Genomic DNA, 20,082 nt, shown 5'->3' with positions numbered 1-20,082 from the left:
CATATGTGCTTGCTGGCGAATAAATGACATTTAAATCGTATACATTCGGACAACATATTGCTCTTGACAAAATACTGTTTTTTTAAGTAAACTATATAAGCAAAAATTATCCTGTGATTGTTTGCGATTACTTGCAATTCAAAATTGTAACTACTAACAATCTTAAAAAAAAAAAACGTTTGACAGCACGAGTATAGTATGACCGAAAGACAAAAGTTGAAAAAGGCACAAGATAGAGGAAAGGAGAGTTCCTTGAGAACACTAGATGGCAGCAAAGGACAGTACAATGTAACCACATTTGTAAAAGGATGATTTTTTTGGTCTTGAGCTCCTTAAACATGTATCTCAAGAAGTGGTATTTATAGATACATACTCATAATCACCTCTTTTGAAAACAATCCTAGATATTTATGTCATACATTACAACTACACAGTAAAAGTATTTATTGTTCCCGATTACACGCTGTGCTCTTATTTTGACAGGCGTCAGCAGGTGGCGCTCACGCGCACGCGAAGAGAGCAAGTCTGGAGTTGGCTCCAACACGCTGGGTGAGAGTGAGGAAGTGTGTAGAATGTAGAATGAAAAACGTAGAGTGAGGAAGTGTCTAGAATGTTCTCGTGGCTTTCTTCTTGCTGCTCCTCTTGGTTTGCGTGCGTGTCGGCGTGCTCGCCAGCACGGCTCCGTGAGAGCGGGCGCCGCCGGCTGCTCTGGCAGGAAATGAAGCGTCTTTGTCGGCGGTTGGCGGTGGCCGTGGCGGTGCTCGTGTGGCTCGGAGTGCTTGTCTACCTGCTGGTGCTTAGCCGAAGGCGACTGTCCGAACTCGGCGTGGCAACCGGGGAAGGTGTCGGTGCGCGTCTTGTCGCTGGTCCTGCTCCGGCTGTCGGCTTCGACAAACAGGTGAGACACACCTGTCCCACGCGCACTCTTCTGACTTTTCCCGCCAACTTTCCTGACACTTTAGTGGTGACTGCGCATGCTCCCTGTGGTGGGTGGTGATGGTGTTCCGAGCAGGGACTTGGTTTGCGCACCTGTGCTGTGACGTAAGGAAGGTGAGGACCTCACGTTTCCGGTTTTCGGTGGTCACGTGATGTTTAGTTTAATGCACAAGCTGCTGCTGGTTGTCTAAAGCAGGGGTCCTCAAACTTTTTGACCCATGGCCACTTTGCGTGGAAAGAGTTTGACCTGGGGCCTATCCATCCATCCATCCATCTATCCATGTGTGTGTCCGTATTTATAGATACGTATATGTATATATGTACACACGCACATATATATCCATCCCTTGTCCGTTTCTGGGTCGCGGGGGGTGCTGGAGCCTATCTCAGCTGAATTCGGGCGGAAGCCGGCGTACACCCTGGACAAGTCGTTATCCCCAGGTGCATGTCTTTGGAGGTTGGAAGAAGCGGGAGTACCCGGAGGGAGCCCACACAGTCACGAAGTGAACGTGCAAACTCCACACAGAAAGATCCCGAGCCTGGGATTGAACTCAGAATTACCCAGGACCTTCATATTGTGAGACACATGCACTAACCCACACATTAGAGATGCGCGGTTTGCGGTCTCATTCGCGGAGTTTATCCGCGGGTCGGGCGGGTGACATGACGAAAAAATAGATTTTAATTAGATTCGGGCGGGTGGCGGTTGAACCATTTGGAAATATTTGATATACATGGTTCTGGGATCAATATCCTTTACCATTCAAAGAGCCATTTAGGACCCGTGTCACAAAGCGAAGAAGAAAATAGAAGATGCAAACTTTCTCTAGAATGACTGCCGGCAGTCACCCAGTCAATAAGTATTAGGGCGTGCTATGAAGCCATTGGCTTTGTCGCCTTCTACAGCATGTACGATCTGCTTATCAGTCCAGCAATCATTTTCAACCGATATTTAGTTGAATATAATACAAAGACAACATAGTTGATGTTCAAACTGATTAACATTTTTTTTGTGTGCAAATAATCATTAACTTTAGAATTTGATGCCAGCAACACGTGACAAAGAAGTTGGGAAATGTGGCAATAAATACTGATAAAGTTGAGGAATGCTCATCAAACACTTATTTGGAACATCCCACAGGTGTGCAGGCTAATTGGGAACAGGTGGGTGCCATGATTGGGTATAAAAGCAGCTTCCATGAAATGCTAAGTAATTCACAAACAAGGATGGGGCGAGGGTCACCAATTTGTAAGCAAATTGTCGAAGAGTTTTAGAGCAACATTTCTCAACGAGCTATTGCAAGGAATTTAGGCATTTTACCATCTACGGTCTGTAAAATCATCAAAAGGTTCAGAGAATTTGGAGAAATCCCTGCACGTAAGCAATGATATTACGAACCTTTGATCCCTCAGACGGTACTACATCAAAAACGGAATTCAGTGTGTAAAGGATATCACCACATGGGCTCAGGGACGCTTCATAAAACCACTGTCAGTAACTACAGTTGGTCGCTACATCCGTAAGTGCAGGTTAAAACTCTGCTATGCAAAGCGAAAGCCATTTTTTTAACAACATCCAGGAACACCACCGACTTAGCTGGGCCCGAGCTCATCTAAGATGGACTGATGCAAAGTGGAAAAGTGTTCTGTGGTCTGACGATTCCACATTTCAAATTATATTTGGAAACTGTGGACGTGGTGTCCTCCGCAAAGTTGAAAAGCCGGCATCTGTGATAGTATGGGGGTGCATTAGTGCCAAAGGCATGGGTAACTTACACATCTGTGAAGGCACCATTAATGCTGAAAGATACATACAGGTTTTGGAGCAACATATGTTGTCATCCAAGCAACGTTATCATGGATGCCCCTGTTTATTTCAGCAAAACAATGCCAAGCCACGTGTTCCAACAGCGTGGCTTCGCAGTAAAAGAGTACGGGTACTTTCCTGGCCCGCCTGCAGTCCAGACATGTCTCCCATAGAAAATGTGTGGCGCATTATGAAGCGTAAAATACGACAAGACCCTGGACTGTTGAACAACTTAAGCTGTACATCAAGCAAGAATGGTAAGGAATTCCACTTTCAAAGCTTCAACAATTAGTTTACTCAGTTCCCAAACGTTTGAGTGTTGTTAAACGAAAATGTGATGTAACACAGTGGTGAACATGCCCTTTCCCAACTACTTTGGCACGTGTTGCAGCCATGAAACTCTAAGTTAATTATTTGCAAAAATAAAAAATAAAGTTTAGGAGTTTGAACATTAAATATGTTGTCTTTGTAGTGCATTCAGTTAGATATGGGTTGAAAAGAATTTGCAAATAATTGTATTCAGTTTAGATTTACATCTAACACAATTTCCCAACTCATATGGAAACAGGGTTTGTATATATATATATATATATATATATATATATATGTATATATGTGTATGTATATATATATATATATGTATATATGTGTATGTATATATATATGTATGTGTGTATATATATATATATATATATATATATATATATATACGTGTGTATATCTGAATGTACATATATATGTGTATATATATAAATCTATGTGTGTTTGTATGTATGTATATATATATATATATATATATATGAGCGTGTATGTATGTATATATGTGTATACGTATATATATATATATATATATATATACACATATATATATATATATATATATATATATACACTAATGTATATATATGAATATTTGTATGTATATATACATACATGCATACAAGCCCAATATTGTTCATCGCCCTGACAAATCTTGACGTAAAGTTACATTGATCCAACCAGCAAGTTTTTTTCTTTATTGGAAATGACACGTCACATATTATCCCAAGAGATAATAAAGTTAAGTTCAAGAGGCATCATTGTGGGAAAAAAATGTTTCTCAGCTTTTATTTACATTTGAACAAAAGTGGCATGTCCAAAATGATTCATACCTTTTTCAGTAATCAATAGAAAAGCTTCTATTGGCTGTTACGCTTCCTATAATTGCTGACCAGCTATGTTCATGTCTCCACAGGTATTTTTGCCCATTCATCTTCAGCAATGTCTTCTTTTTTCGTATCCCCTCCTGCTCTGGTCCCGCTGCACCAAACACTAAAAATATCTCAACATTTATTTAAGTCAAATACAAATAAGCTAACAAGCGAATTATTCTGTAATTCTTTTTTGCAAAGTACATCTTTACAGCAGATATGGGCATCTACATAAAAAATATGATTTGCCTTAGCGGCTGGACAGGACAGAATAAAAAAATGATTCAATATGCGGCTTCCGGCCTGCGGGCCGAAGTTTGGGGTCCCCTGGTTTGAACTAAGACACCTGCTGTGATTGAGGGCTCTGTCAGTTGTAGTTGTGTTGATTGGACTTTCTGGTAGATCTATACATGTGTTTTCCCCATTATGTCAGTAGAAATCCTCTGCCCAAGGAGCAAGCTGGTATATAAGTTTTAAGTCACATCTTTCCCTTCTCAAGCGTCATGCAAGTGTAAAAACAAGTGTTGGGTGACATCATATGTAACAGCAGATTCTGTTTTTCCGCTTTCTGTGACTTTTTTCCCAGAAAATCCCAACTTTAACTTTAACAAAGAGGTGACTCCTAAATATAAAACATAAGTGTCAACATGTTAACTCCCTGTCAGTGGCATCTGTTTTGGGTATCATTATTGGGCTCGAAAGGCCACGTGATTTTTGCAATGCATTTTGGGGCTGGGTAGACACACTTGTTGGATAAAGGCTTTGTTTACAATGTGAAAGCGAGCAAAAAAATGGATTAAAATGGTTCCATCCATTTTGTATCGCTTGTCCCTATTGTGTACATAATAATAAAAAACAACTAGAGACTGTACCATGACAACCCTGTTCCAAAGGCTCACTACAAGTAAAAGTGCTGCCAAATGTGCCTATATTTCATCAAAGGAGTCAGTTTTATTACCAGTGAAGAATTTCAGAATGCAAGGTTCGTTAAGGCTTTCATCTCTTATGTGTTCAAGATACGCAAGTCCCCCGGCCTCGTTTCATAAGCAGGATTCCCCGGAAACAAGGCCAATGTTACCTTTAAATACTTTGATCTCTGCGCTACCGCTCCAAAAATAATACTCATTCATTTTGTGCTCAGCTGTGATTAAAAGTAAACAGACAACATGCTTTTTACTGTCTGTTGTTTAATAGCTGCGCCACAGTTAGCTTAAGCAAACACTTAACAGGCAACAGCTAACAAATGCTACGTGTAAAACAGACTAAAACATGCTTTTCTTTAAACCTACCTGTCTGAATATGCTGTGAACACACCAACATGTACCAGGTAATGGCGTTAAAACGGATGTCTGTAGTTTGGTACGGCTGATGTATTCCTGTTTCTTTTATCACTAACCGAGTTCCATAGCTTTGCTTTTGCGCTGGAAACGAGGCCAATCTCACCAAATCTTTATTTTTTTCCCCAAAGCAATCATGACATGATTATTGTGGCAATTATTGATGCCACACATTTGTAACAAACATATTGGCAAGTTGTTAAAAAATAAACAAAACTTTAGGAAAGGAGTCTTGCATCTAACCCAATGCAAAGATGCTATGCAGATGCAGTAAGACCCATCATGCATTGTGTTTCCACGTCACACTTTCAAGCCATATATCTAGGTGGCCTATACTCAGGGCCGGCCCGTGGCATAAACACTCCATGCAGTCGTTTAGGGCCAAAACCCCATAACCATTGCCAGGGCTTTTAAGATTTGAAGATATATTTTTTCCATTTAAATAAGTCAGTTATAAAATACACTGTCATAAATGTTCAATTAGGCAAAAATGCAATACATTTATTTGCGGCGACAGTTATGTTTAAGTTTTACTTTTGCATCTCATAGCACATAATTGTAGTGCGTTCAAGGAACATTGATTAAAGTTTGAATTTACACAGACGTCAATGGTTGTCAAACACAGGGAGTCCCCGGTTGATTCACTAATAATACTAATAATAATAATGATGGTGTATCGTGATTATTATCCACTAATGATAATGCTACATGAATCAACTAATCTTACTCCGTGAGGTAAAGGGAAAGCTGATATATTTTTAATCATATTCACAGGTTGTATGATTATTAAAACTCACATTCTGGCTACTGTATATTAAATGTGTGAAAACCCAACACAAATAATTTGGAAGCTTTTAAATATATTTTAAGGAGCCTTTTGCACAACTAAAAAGCCCAAATGATGCCACTGGTTTTAATGCTTGATGATAAAAGGGACAAGTGGTAGAAAATGGATGGGTGGATGGATGGATAAACATTATTGATAAAGTATAGACATAAATATGTAAATATTGTGGGGTTTCTGATCATGGAGTTCCCCATCTACGGTCCTTCCGGGTTATTATGTTTGGAAGCCTGGCACGTGTGTAGACTGTGTACGGTTATAATGATGGATGACGAGAGTGCTTATACATGCAAGATGTAACTGGTTTACGATCATAATCTACATATGTTAATCCCATCTTTAAAAAGTCAAAAACCTTATTAAAGTTTTTCCTTGGAAACATTACACGCTCTATGAAAAAACGTAAAGGTTTTTACATGTGTTTTAAAAAGCTACTTTCAACAAAATTAAGTGACTTCCGACCTGTAATTATTTTTTTAGTGCATGTAAACACACTGAGTGTGTATGTGGGAGAGGTGTGCGTTAGGTTTATGGTGGGATAGGGGCCCTTCATTAGTCTAATAATAACTATGGTCATAATAATAAATAAGAAAGACCAAAATGGGGTCACACCTTGCCCTGCCTGCGGTTTATGGCCCTGTTTACACTAAGGTTATCCAGAGTAAATCACACCTAGCCTTTTCCGTGTCCACACATAACAATGCCACTGTTTAACACCCCCGCCACCTCCGTGCGCAGGTGCAACGCGACCTCGTACGCATGCGCGGGAAAAATAAAAAAAATAAAATAAAAATAAAAAAGCGTCCATCTGCTCTCCAATAGATGACTTTACTTCACTGTGAAGTTATTTAAAGAGCTATATTGTAAATACCGTATTTTCCGCGCTATAAGCCGCACTTAAAAACCAAAAATGTTCTCAAAAGATGACAGTGCGGCTTATAACCCGGTGCACCTTATATATGTATTAATATAAATATTTATTTTCATAGAGTTTAGGTTTCGCAACTACGGTAAACAGCCGCCATCTTTTTTCCCCGTAGAAGAGGAAGCGCTTCTTCTTCTACGGTAAGCAACCGCCAAGGTAAGCGCCCGCCCACCTGGAAAGAGGAAGTGCTTCTTCTTCTACGGTAAGCACCCGCCCACCTGGAAAGAGGAAGCGCTTCTTCTTCTACGGTACGCAACCGCCAAGGTAAGCACCCGCCCCCGTAGAAGAAGAAGCGCGCGGCTAATCCGAATTCAAACTCAAGGAAATAAGTCACGCAGAAGAACACGGAAATAGAGCAGCAGCGAGAGAATTGAACATAAATGAATCAATGGTGCTTAGGTGGAGGAAGCAACAAGATGACCTGCGCCAAGTAAAGAAGACAACACAGAGTTTGAGGGAACAAAGCAAGATGGCAACAGTTGGAGGACAAACTCGAGCAGCAAGCAGAAGTGTCAGTACCATCACTATTCCAATGAAGGCAACAGCGCCAGCAAGCGAACTTCACTTGGAGGATTTTAAAAGGTGGTGCTTCTTGGTGTTTCCGGTTCATGAAAAGACGCAATCTCTCCATCCGCACACGGACTACTATTTCACAGCAACTGCCAAAAGACTTTCAAGAAAAGCTGGCTACTTTCCACGCATATTGTAAAAACAAGATAGCTGAAAAAAGATCCGGCCAGGAAGGCAGGATTCATGGAACTGTCGGACAGCAACAGCGACACTGACTCTGATGACTTCGACAAGACGGAGCCCGCCATTTTGGATGCCGTATTCGCCCAATTTTTTAATTCAGACACCGAAGAAGAAAAATTCGAGGGATTTATGGATGAGGAATAACTTCTGAAGGTGAGCTTTAAATGTTTATTTTGTGTGCTGTGACATTAATGTTCGAGCAAAGTTGAGTTATTGATGTTGCTATTGCTCTGCAATATTTTGAGTGTTACTATTGTTGTGATTGCACATTCGCACACTGGCTTGTATTATTAAAGTTTGACTGACCTATCGGACTGTTTTTTTGACATTCCCTTTAGCGCAGCGTGGGCGCGGCTTATGACCCGGTGCGGCTTATAGCTTTACAAAGTTTTTAAATATGCCATTCATTGAAGGTGCGGCTTATAACACGGGGCGGCTTATAGCGCGGAAAATACGGTAGTTTGCTGTGTTTTGTGTGCACGTTTTAAATTATAATATATCCTCTTTGAACAATATCCTGTGTTGTGGTATTTCAATTGACTAAAATCCAGAGTGCTATGGGGCCCTATTGTAGTGAATCACACCTGAGACATCATAAATGAATCAAATCTTTAATCGACATGGGAAAGTACACAATGCGATAAAGAACATTATACAACAATATCAACAATGAATCTAGACAGAGAATACCCAAAGTATTGTTGTTGTGGGTTGACTCCGCCGTTGGGGTATTCTTTCGTGAGATATGGCGTCAGGGGATAATCTGGGTCACCCAAAATAAAAACAGGGAGCAGATCTTCATCTTCCAGCAATTGTTTGGGACACGAGGGCATGGTTCCATCTTTCAGCCGTGCGCTAATGGCGGAGTAAGCGAAGGCGCAGGCATCATGCACACTGCCTGGCCATTTCAGTCGCATCCATAAAGCAATATTTGTAGTCACACACTGGCTACCACGATCAAATCCACAGGAGAAAGGGACCAAGTTTTTGGGTAAATACTCACAGCTGACCCGGACATTAGAGAGTTCTCTTGCTGTCTGAGAAGGGTTGTATTGCCTTCTCTTAAGGTATTGATTTCCAAAAGTGCCTGTACATGTAGAAGAAGGAGAAACACGGATTATCCGTAGCCATCTTTGTTATGAAGCTGCCTGTGGTGCGTTCTGTTCTTTCTGATGTCTTTTCCTGTGTGTTGCGCGGGGTTTCTGACGTCACTTCCTGTGTGGGCGTGGTCGTTCTGGCGTCACTTCCTCTCCGAACTCACATTGTAAACGAGCAATGAGTCCATACAAAGCTAAGTGCCGGAGATTCAAGAAATACACGGCTGACTTAGCCATGTAAAAAAATTTTCGAGGAGGGAGACCTTAAACGCTGGTTTAGTGTGGCTGAAACGGGGCTTAGGCTAAATAATTATTCATTTAAGAAGTTAAACAACTTAGTGTACACATGTCCTATGTCTCCGTTACGTTGAGCACTAGCTAATCAGGTTTGTTCCCACCTAGAGTGGCGTCATTGGCGCTGCAGGATGTCTGTTACACAAATGATTACCCACCCCCTCAACCCTCCTGCAAGCTAATTGTGTCTGGAGGCTAAATTGTATTGATCCGCACACGCACACGCACACACATACACACACACACACACACACACACACACACGACAGATATAGTAGTGTGTGTGTATAGCGAAACAATCTTAAATAGTCATTAAGACAAAAATAGCAACACTCTGCTCTTAGTGAATGTTTAGTTATATTATTTGACCTCTCCCGTAAGCGCTATGTTCAGTTTTTCCCACAGGACTGCTGTCTACCTGTAATAATGGGTTATGAGAGGGAAAGGAAAAGGATAAGAAGACGCCGTTGTCTATTTTGTTTAATTGGCACGTGCATAAAAACAAAACGAAAATGTTTATAAATACAAACAAACCTGAATCTGTCGCTGCTTTTTGTGTTTTTTTTCATGTCCCAAGTGAGTGCTTTTCGATGGAGGATGGGCCAAAAGCAGGACCTGCTACTCATACAGTGGAGGATATATTCAAGTGTTTCAAGTGTTCATTGCGACCAGAAAAAGTCGCTCCACTTGTTGCTAATGACCTTTTTAAAAAGACAATCTAAAAGGGGTTTAAATATAACAAAGTCAGTAATGGCCAAATTTACTAAGCTCCAAACACCAGGCGCTAATTAGCGTGTCCATTCTATAAAATAGCGCGTACAATTAGTGGGAGTGTTGCGTGCGACTTACTAACACTACGTGTGCAATTGAAGAGTGGTGCAGACGGCCTTATATAAATGTTGATTTTGTGTGCACTATACAGAGCGTCACCACAGAGTCACACTCATTTACTGCACATGCATGTTATCATGCTTTTACCTGTGGCGTTTTGCTATGTTTTCAAACATGCCACAGACATGTACTACTTTTTATTGGAATTTTAGAGGCAGTCGTGCAATGCACCTATACTGATACCACTTTTTTTTTTTTTACCGCCGAAGGTGCGCTCATTTGTTGCACATTATTCCACTCAAGAAGCAAAAAATGCGTACTTAAAATGTTTTTTTTCATATAAGAAATAATTTGATAATATATATGCTATAGTTCTCTTTGCAGCGCTTTGTCGAAAAAGTGCTACATAAATCTAATCCATTATTATTATCATATAAAAAAAATATCATAAAAAAATACTAAAGGACACAAACGCATCAATTGAATTTGTTTTAATCAGCCCCTTAGGTCTCTAGCACCTGAAAAATTAGACAATGTTGTTGAATAGATCCATCCATCCATCCATATTCTACCGCTTATGCCTTTTAGGGTCGCGGGGGGCGCTGCTGCCTATCTCAGCTACAATCGGGCGGAAGGCGGTATACACCCTGGACAAGTGGCGGCCTCATCGCAGGGCCAACACAGATACACAGACAACATTCACACTCACATTCACACACTAGGGCCAATTTAGTGTTGCCAATCAACCTATCCCCAGGTGCTTGTCTTTGGAGGTGGGAGGAAGCCGAAGTACCTGGAGGGAACCCACGTAGTCACGGGGAGAACATGCAAACTCCACACAGAAAGATCCCGAGCCTGGGATTGAACCCAGGACTACTCAGGACCTTCGAATCGTGCGGGAGACGCACTAACCCCTCTGCAACCTTGCTGAATAGATGATGTGTAATATTTTTTATTTATTTCTGACTATCCAAAATGTTGACACACGTAGGACGGACAATTCTCGTTTGTCCATTGTCTATGTCGCACGAGCACTGATCCTGCAACCATGTGTGGAACTGTCAATTTACATGTCCTTCCGACACGTTCAAATTAAAACAGTAGAAATATTTCTCGCGAAACAGTAATGAGTGTTGATAAATCACATTGAGCGTGCTAAATAGTTATGTTTGCATCTTCTCCGCTCAGTATTGTGGGCATTTTCATGATCAGAATATATTTTGTACTTTAATAAAGACAAAGATGCAAAATGGATTGCACACCTTGTTCTATTCCCTTAACAGACTTACGTATACTGTGTATACAGTATAATTATCGAAGTAGGGGTGTCGATAATTTTTTTTTTCTTGGAGTCTTGAGTATTGTCCAATGTCTATACAAAATGATCAAGAATCATAAATATATAGTATTTTGTAGTTGAAAAAGTTGTGATCAAGAGAAATTAGTCAAACAGAACAATGGTAGGTGTTCTGCTTTTACTCTGGAGGAGAATCCTAAAAATAACAATGAGGCAAATATACAAAAGACTCCATTTAATTCAATCAAAAAGCAAATAATAACAAAAGAAAGCCGGAAGGAGGACAACAAATTACAATGCCACTGGCAGGAGGCAGTTAGTGAAACGAAACAGTACAAAGAAAACAAGTAAACAAAAGTAGACCACAAAGGGAAAATGGGAGGCCTGAGCACTCAAAAAATAAAGTTACAGAACAGAGAAGTCACAAAAATAAATTCAACAAACAGGAGGACTAGATGCAAGCCGAGTTGGCGTGGAGTAACGTGTAGAAACATGGAAAGATCCAGCGCCAACTGGTGTGTGAGATGAGACTAAATAGGCAAAGGGTGAATGAAAACTGGTGCGCTTGTCGCTCCCGCCTTTCCCTGGAAACAATGGCAACGGAAAGAAAACAGTAAAAACACAGGTGAGACACAACAGAAAAAGCACAGGCGAGACAATGCAAGAAGGAGGCACCCGATATGTAACAGAACCCCACCCTCTAATGGATGCCATCTGGCGGATTATCCGGTTTTTCTGGAAAACATCGATAGAAATCAGACGAGAGGGATTGAGAATGAATGAGCGAGAGACCCAAGACGGGTCCTTGGGACAACAATCCCCCCAATCCACCAGGTACTGAAAACCCCTGCTCCTTCTCACACCCAGAATTGCCTTGACCGTAAAAGCCAAATGGCCGTCTATCAGCCTCAGAGGAGGAGAAGGAGAAGGAGGCGTCTACGAAGAAGAAGTCACTGGTTTGAGTGAGGTGAAGTATATTTATATAGCGCTTCCACTCATCTGCCTCCTGGATGGGTACATGATGGTGAGCATTACGAAGGTTTTATTTGGTAAAATACTTAGCATGGTGTAGAGAACTGAACAGAGAAGAGAAATGGGGTACTTAGTTTTTACCTTATCATTCATCCGTCCATTTTATACCGCTTGTCCATTTTGGGGTCGCGGGGGGTGCTGGAGCCTATCTCATCAGCGCAAGGTAATCAATGCAGGGGTGGAGACAACTGTCATTCTTCTCATCAAAGAAGAACTCCACCGCTAATGGTGAAAATGACAAACGGATAATGCCTGAGGCAAAAGAGGTGGAAATATACACCTCAAGGGCATTATGTTCTGGAGCGGAGATTTAGAGTCGAGCTGCAGGAAGTGTGTCATCCGGGAGGATGTCATTACCACAGTTATACGGTCTATGTGGTGGCGAGGACAAGGCATGCTCTTTGTTAAACACTTTGTGTCATGATATACCAAGGGGACGCTAGACAGATCAACCTCCTTGGAAATTATATCTACAGGAGAGCCGATACGAGGGTTAGCTGATGTAAGGCAGTGTGAATGACAAAATACACTCCAGTTAGCAATACTGAACCTCTCCCAATTAATGTGAAGTATGTCTGACCAGCCATGTTAGTCCCAGTATCACTGGCGGGAAAGCATAATTAAATATATTGGCACTCCTCTACATGGTTGCCTGAAATGCAAAGAGTGAGGGGAACGGTCTGATGACTAATTTGGTCGAAACGATGCCCGTCTAAAGAATAGACCACCTCGGGGCTAGCTAATACAGACACATAGCATTAGCATGAAGTAAACCTTTGTCTATGAAACTGTTGTCTGCCGCAGTGTCAATGAATGTCACAATATCTGGTGTCTTGTGGGACCAGGAAAGGGTACCTGGGAGCTGAAGTCTTTGAGGTGCAAGAACAGATGAGGCCGGTGGAAAAGGGAGCGCCAGCATCGATGTCCCGTTGCTGGAAGTCAATGTCGATTTCGAGCCACGTTGTCGCTGGTCCGCTGGGCAAAGAGGGCTGGTCGAAATTATTTGGCTGGCCTGGCCACAATATAGGCAAAGGTTCAACCGCAAGCCTCGTCCCTTCTTGGCCGAAGAAAGCTGACATCCACTTAGCTGCATGGGTTCCTCCAGTAGCTGCATGGTGGGTGGTCCCAGGTGATAGACCGATGGGTTCAACGTTGTCCAACTCCAAAGTTGATATTGATCCTCTTCTTGTACGTCTAGCCTCTTCTCGATGTGGACCACCTAAGGTCTTCAATATCCGACGGGATTTCAATCAATACCATATATTGTCGGATGTGAGCCCCTGGTTGAAGGCGTCAAGTTGTGTGGCAGGGTTCCAGTCGCATTTGGCGGCGAGGGTGCAGAACTAGAGGGCATAATCAGACGCTATGTGGTCTTGCCATAAACGAAGGAGGGAGCGGGCAGCCTACGGCCCTGTGGAATCCTCTGAAAAGTATTTTCAACGCTTGGGGAAAAAACTTTGCAAAGATATAAAGGGAAGTTCAAGGCCTGCATATATCAGCATGGCATCTTGCCTCGTCTCCTCTGGCCGCTGCTGATGTACAAATTCCCAATGACCATCGTGGAAGGATTTGAGAGGAAGATCAGCTCATTCCTGCGCAGGTGGCTGGATCTGCCACGGAGCCTAAACAGCATTGCTTTGTTTGGACACGACACCAAGCTGCAGCTTCCTTTCAGTAGTCTGGCAGAGGAGTTCAAGGTTTCCCGGGCCAGAGAAGTCCTGCTCTACAGGGATTCCACTGATGGGAAAGTATCCTCAGCAGGTGTGGAGGTCAGAGCAGAAAGGAAGTGGCGTGCCCAGGATGCAGTGGAGCGGGCAAAGACGAGGCTGCGGCATAGCACCGTGGTGGGAATCGTAACTACTGGTCGGGCTGGGCTGGGTAGAAACACCAAACCAGGCTACAGCAGAGCTAGAGGAAAGGAAAAGTGAAAGCTTGTCCAAGAGGAGGTTCGCGCCGAGGTGGAAGAGGCTCGCTTCAGCAGAGTGGTGGGAATGAGCTAGCAGGGGGCCTGGACCAAGTGGGAGCACATAGGTGGTCGCAAGATCACCTGGACCGAACTCTGGAATGCGGAGCCACACCAGTTTAAGTTATTGGTTCAGTCAGTTTATGATGTCCCAGTCAGTTTATGATGTCCTCCCAAGCCCTGCTAACCTATTCACCTGGTGCCTGATAGACACACCTGTGTGCCAGGACTGTCAGAAAAGAGGATCATTAGAACACATCCTCAGCTGTTGTTCAAAGGCATTGGGAGATGGCAGGTATCGGTGGCGCCACGACCAGGTCCTGCGGGCAATAGCAGACCCTATCTGCACTGGCCTCCACACCAGTAAGCGGCAACACCCAACCAAGAGCACAATTGCCTTTGTCCGAGCAGGAGAGAAACCTCAACCCTCCAACAAGACCCAGGGGGGCCTGCTAACAACAGCAAGGGACTGGCAGCTCTTGGTTGATCTAGGAAGGCAGTTGCGATTCCCAGACATTATCGCAACTACAACACTCCGGCCAGACATGGTCTTGATGTCTGGAACCAGCAAGCAGGTGGTGCTCCTTGAGCTAACTGTCCCCTGGGAGGACAGAATGGAGGAAGCTCAGGAAAGGAAGAGGGCGAAATATGCAGATCTTGTGGCTGACTGCCGGAGGAATGGGTGGAAGGCCCGCTGCAAGCCTACTGGGGTGGGCTGCAGGGGTTTTGCGGGCGAGTCCTTAAACTGGGTCCTGGGGCTCCTTGGGATTTGTGGACTGCACAGGCGAAGAGCCATAAAAACCTCTTAGAAGCGTCTGAAAAGGCTTCACGTTGGCTCTGATTGAGGAGGAGGGACGCGTGGCGTAGTGCGCTACCTGGACACAAGTCTAGGGACTGATCATCCTCGGCTGGGTCGCGCGGGTGAGGGTGTTTGATTAAGACACCCTATGACCCCGGGAGAATCACTGGTGATGTGTCCAGGTTGCACCATGAGGTGTATAGTAGTACTAATGATCACAACAGTGTGCTCCATTTTGTTGTAATTCCCTGTGTGAACATAAGTGTACCATACTCAGGCACTTAAAAGATTAAGTACACACGTGCAGCAAACAACTTTGTCTTCTGATTGATCTGACAGCACAGTCTCCAGCACCGTAATGGAAGAGCAGTCAGCTTTGACTGTCCTTCACAGCAATTAACTTAAATGGAGGGCTGTTTGAAGTGCACTTTAAAACTTTGTGTGCTCTGCAGTTAGAACACAATATTGACTGGACACTTCTTTGGGTACGCAGAGCGATCATGTAGACTTGTGAGAGGTATTCATGAAACATCATGTTTATTATTTTGGTTATTATGTTTTTGGTGAGACTGAGAGTTGTTTCTTAATATTTTGAACACCTTCCCTTTGGTGGCATGTGTGTCAAATGAATAAGAACAGCCATTTTGTGAAGCATCTTCCTGCAAAGGCACATTTTATGTGTTGGATCTCATTAGATGGTGTACCTAATCAAGTAGCCTTGAACATAGAATTTTTGGGGAATTTATGCAGCGTTCACGTGCGTGTGTGTGTGTGCACTTTATTGAAATGCAAATTATATTTTCCCGTCCTGGAGTCATTAGCCTGCACTCACTCTTGTTTACCTCGCAGGACTTCCTACAAGGAATCCTATGTCCTGGACACCCACACACACACACACACACACACACACACACACACACACGCCTTTATCTGCATGCAAGCACACACACTGAGCCTTTGAAGCTTTGTTCGTGTGTACATTTTTGTTGGGTCAGTTTGAGCAGTATCAACATCCATCCATCCATCCATCCATCAGTTTCCTACCGCTTGTCCCTTTCGGTGTCGCGGGGGGTGCCGGAGGCTATCTCAACCACATTAACCAGAGAAAACAAATGTGTGAATAATTGAACTCACATGAAACATTTTTTTCCAATTTTTATTGAAAATAAATATACTCCAATATTGTGTGTGTGTAGCTAAGATTAATTCAATAATCCTTATTTCACTTTTGGCAGCAATGTAAAAGTAACTCACTCACATGACCAAGCTTCACATTTTTCTCTTCTACTTTTCTCCATTAATCAAGCAGGACCTGCTAGTCTCTCTTTCTCGCTGTCTCTCACACATACACACGCACGAGTGTGAGATGATTTAGTTGCTGATCATGTGCACGTGCGGCGGCCATTGTTCGTCAGTGGGAGCTATTCACAAGGAAGGAGGGAGGGAAATTAGTTTTGTCGCAGCTCTAAACATCTCAATAATAATAACAATAATAGTCATAATAATAGTAATACTTCCCTTTCATGTGCAGATGACATAGCGGTTACTAAGCAGAATTTCATCTGCAATATTCCACGGCCACTTTGGGTCAGCAGCATTTTAACTTTATCATGTTTTTTAATTCATTATTCGAAACAGTGATTCATCTTATCTGTAATATTGATATGATCACAATTATTATCTTTTTCAATCAGCATCCTATTAATAAATAAATGAATGCTTTATTTCAAACATGTAAATACTACATTACACTTGAAGCACAAGATGATAAAAAACCCTTAGTATGTTTAAAAAAAGAGTAGGAAGAAGTATTAGTTTATCAATTCCTACCTTCAGTACTATAGATGATCTTACTTCCTGTCTTTCTTTTTTCTTTTTCTTCTTTTTTTAATAGTCTACACCAGGGATGCCCATTACTTCGATCGCGAGCTACCGGTCGACCGTGGATCAGTCGATCGCAAACCAAACATTCAAAAAATAAACCTAAAAATTTGTGATCATCAATCTTTACTACGACGTCGCTTTCGTCACTTGATTGACATTCACGGCACGGCTTCCGAGGTGACGCTGGCTGCTGCCAGATCATTGTTAAGAAAACATGACCGAGAGGAGGGCGAGAAACACTTTTTATTTCAACACTCTCGCGCCGTACCTGTTGTCAAAATCCTAAAGACAGACTGCACAGTTGCTATCTTCACAATAAAAGCCCTGCTTCATCCCGCCTGCGCTATCAAAATAAGAGTCTCAGAAAGCTAGCGTGCACAAGTTAGCAAGCTACGGAGTTGGCCGTCAATGTAATTCTTGCAAAATGTATAAAAACAAGTATGGAAGCTGGACAAATAAGACGCCAAAAACTAACCACTTTCATGTGGTATTGGACAGAGGAGGACTTTTTTCTCCTCCATTCGAAAATGTGGACGTTATCAGCACTACTGTCTGATTCCAAACAATGCAAGTCATCAACACCAGGTAATACACCAACTTATGTTCTTGTCTTCATGAAACAAAACAAATATATATGTGTTAAACATGCTTGTGTTATCATTAAACACCTTTAACGTGTTAACAAAAAAGTCTCTTTCATAAATAATTAAATATAAATTATATATATGAATGAGGTAGATTCCTTCGACACGGTCAATTGAAAAGTAGCTCGCCTGCAGAAAAAGTGTGGGCACGCCTGGTCTACACCAAAAACAACAATCAACAACCACACCATAACTGATTCTGTCGAAATAAATAAGATAAATAGCAAATAGCAAGTTTTGCAAAATGTGAGAGAACTGTAGTGTTAGTCATACCCCTCTTCTGTCTGTACTTTTTCAATACCATCTGTTTGTACCGCTGTTAGATTTACTCATGGTTGGACATTGTCTGAGCTCTGAGTCTGAACTAATCCACAATTTCACTCCACATATTGAAATGCAAAAGGTTTTTGAAGTTGAGCGTGCATGCAGATGTTTCAAAGTGGGTTTCTCGCTAAGATCATATGTCTTTTCTTTCGGAAAAAAAAATGCTTGAATATTTGCTGGTAGTATTTTGTTTATTGTGCCATTTGGAAGTGTACTAGATCAGGGCGTTTCAGTAGTTTTGATTTCAAGAATAAGGGGTTTGTGTGCTCTCTGTACCCAGTGTTATAAATTATCCTGATTGCTCTCTTTTGCAGAATCCACAGTGGTTGTAGTAGGGCTGGGCGATATTAGCTTTTATTAATATCTCGGTATTTTTATGCCATATTGCGCTATACGATATATATCTCGATATTTTGCCTTAGCCTTGAATGAACACTTGATGCATAAAATCACAGCAGTATTTTGATTCTATGTGTCTACATTAAAACATTCTTCTTCATACTGTATTAATATATGCTCATTTTAAACTTTCATGCAGAGAGGGAAATCACAACTAAGTCAATTTACCAAAACTGTATTTTTTAAATACTCTTCATTCTCTCGCGGGTGACTTTTTAAAGGAAAGAACAAATTAGTAGTGCTGCTACCTTTTGTAGCAACACTTCTGCTGCATACCTTGCATATTGCTGTTGTCTGCTGAATATCTTCCCGCATGAAGCCAAACCACCGCCAGATGATGGACCCCCTGCTGTTTTTTTGGGCATTAATTGTTCTTCCTCCATTTGTGATCAGTTTCGGATCTTCTCTCTCTTGTATTGTCACTCGCACCGCTCTGCTTGCACGACCTGCCTCAGCTAACGTTAGCCATGCTGCTACCTCTCAGCTTGGCGAGAGCGTTATGACGCTAGACAATATGTGACGTATGTAAGAAGGTGGGCTTGTTTTACGTCTGTGAGAAGGAGAGACGAGAAGGAGTGAGAAACGCCTGTAGTGTAATGCCCGCAGCTAAAAGCAACTGCGTGAGAACGTATACTCGAATATTACGATATAGTCATTTTCTATATCACACACAGGCAAACCTGCGATATATCGTTTATATCGATATATTGCCCAAACCTAGGTTATAGTGTAGATGTAGCGCTATACAAGTACAACCCATTTATCATTTATGTATAAGTATTGCCCTGAATCTCTGCACAGTAACTAAAATATTGTAAGATCAGTGAATTGTAAAAAAAATATGGGGTGAGTTATGGTCCAGGAAGTGTTTTTCCTTCCTTAGTACTGTGATGCTTTATGACAGTTTGCTTCAAACATGCTTTATGCAGGGTTTCCATGTTATTTTTTCATCCATAATTACACCCAGAAATGTATTTTCATATATTCTTGTGGTGTCAACACCATTTACCTGCATTATTGGGTGACTGTACATTTTAGAGTTTCCAAACAACATGAATTTGGTTTTGTTTAAATTTAGAGATAGTTTGTTTCTATCTATCAAACCACATCATTAATTTACACATTTATTCAGTGATACACCTCAGAAGCTCTTGTAAAGTATTCTTTGAGCAAAACATGTTTGTGTTGTCTGCAAAGACGACCAATTTAAATACATTAGAGACGTTACATGCGTGCAGTTTATCAAAGCAACAAACAAACAATCTCAAAATTCCCGTCGTATCAATTCCTAGATATGGTCGTAATTATACTAAATGCACTGGGCATAATAAACATAACATTATTAATATTGCTACTACAGATAATTTGATCAAAAATTCCCTAAAACAGCCCACTACCTATAATATAGTTTTTTTAAACATAAGATCATTGTCTCCCAAAACGTTGTTAGTTAATGATAAATGGGTTGTACTTGTATAGCGCTTTTCTACCTTCAAGATACTCAAAGCGCTTTGACACTACTTCCACATTTACCCATTCACACACTGATGGAGGGAGCTGCCATGCAAGGCGCTAACCAGCACCCATCAGGAGCAAGGGTGAAGTGTCTTGCTCAGGACACAACGGATGTGAGGAGGTTGGTACTAGGTGGGAATTGAACCAGGGACCCTCGGGTTGCGCACGGCCACTCTCCCACTGCGCCACGCCGTGATATCATCAGAGACAA

The 20,082-nt window shown here is 41.9% G+C and overlaps 1 protein-coding gene across 2 annotated transcripts in view; it reads left to right on the top strand.

The window, feature by feature from the left end:
* The first annotated feature begins 491 nt into the window (after positions 1-491).
* galnt14 (UDP-N-acetyl-alpha-D-galactosamine:polypeptide N-acetylgalactosaminyltransferase 14 (GalNAc-T14)) overlaps positions 492-20,082 on the top strand; it is a 167,003-nt gene continuing 147,412 nt past the window's right edge. The window contains exon 1 of one of the 2 annotated variants that reach the window (XM_061901157.1): positions 492-898. In XM_061901157.1, the coding sequence (XP_061757141.1) occupies positions 611-898 (288 nt within the window). In that variant the 5' untranslated portion in view covers positions 492-610. The remainder of the gene's footprint in view (positions 899-20,082) is intronic. The other variant, XM_061901158.1, reaches the window with a different exon arrangement.

The sequence above is a fragment of the Nerophis ophidion genome, linkage group LG05, assembly GCF_033978795.1.
Source record: "Nerophis ophidion isolate RoL-2023_Sa linkage group LG05, RoL_Noph_v1.0, whole genome shotgun sequence".
Taxonomy (NCBI): Eukaryota; Metazoa; Chordata; class Actinopteri; order Syngnathiformes; family Syngnathidae; genus Nerophis; species Nerophis ophidion.
Note: the sequence above shows the minus strand (reverse complement) of the source record. Positions and strands in the feature narration are given on the sequence as shown.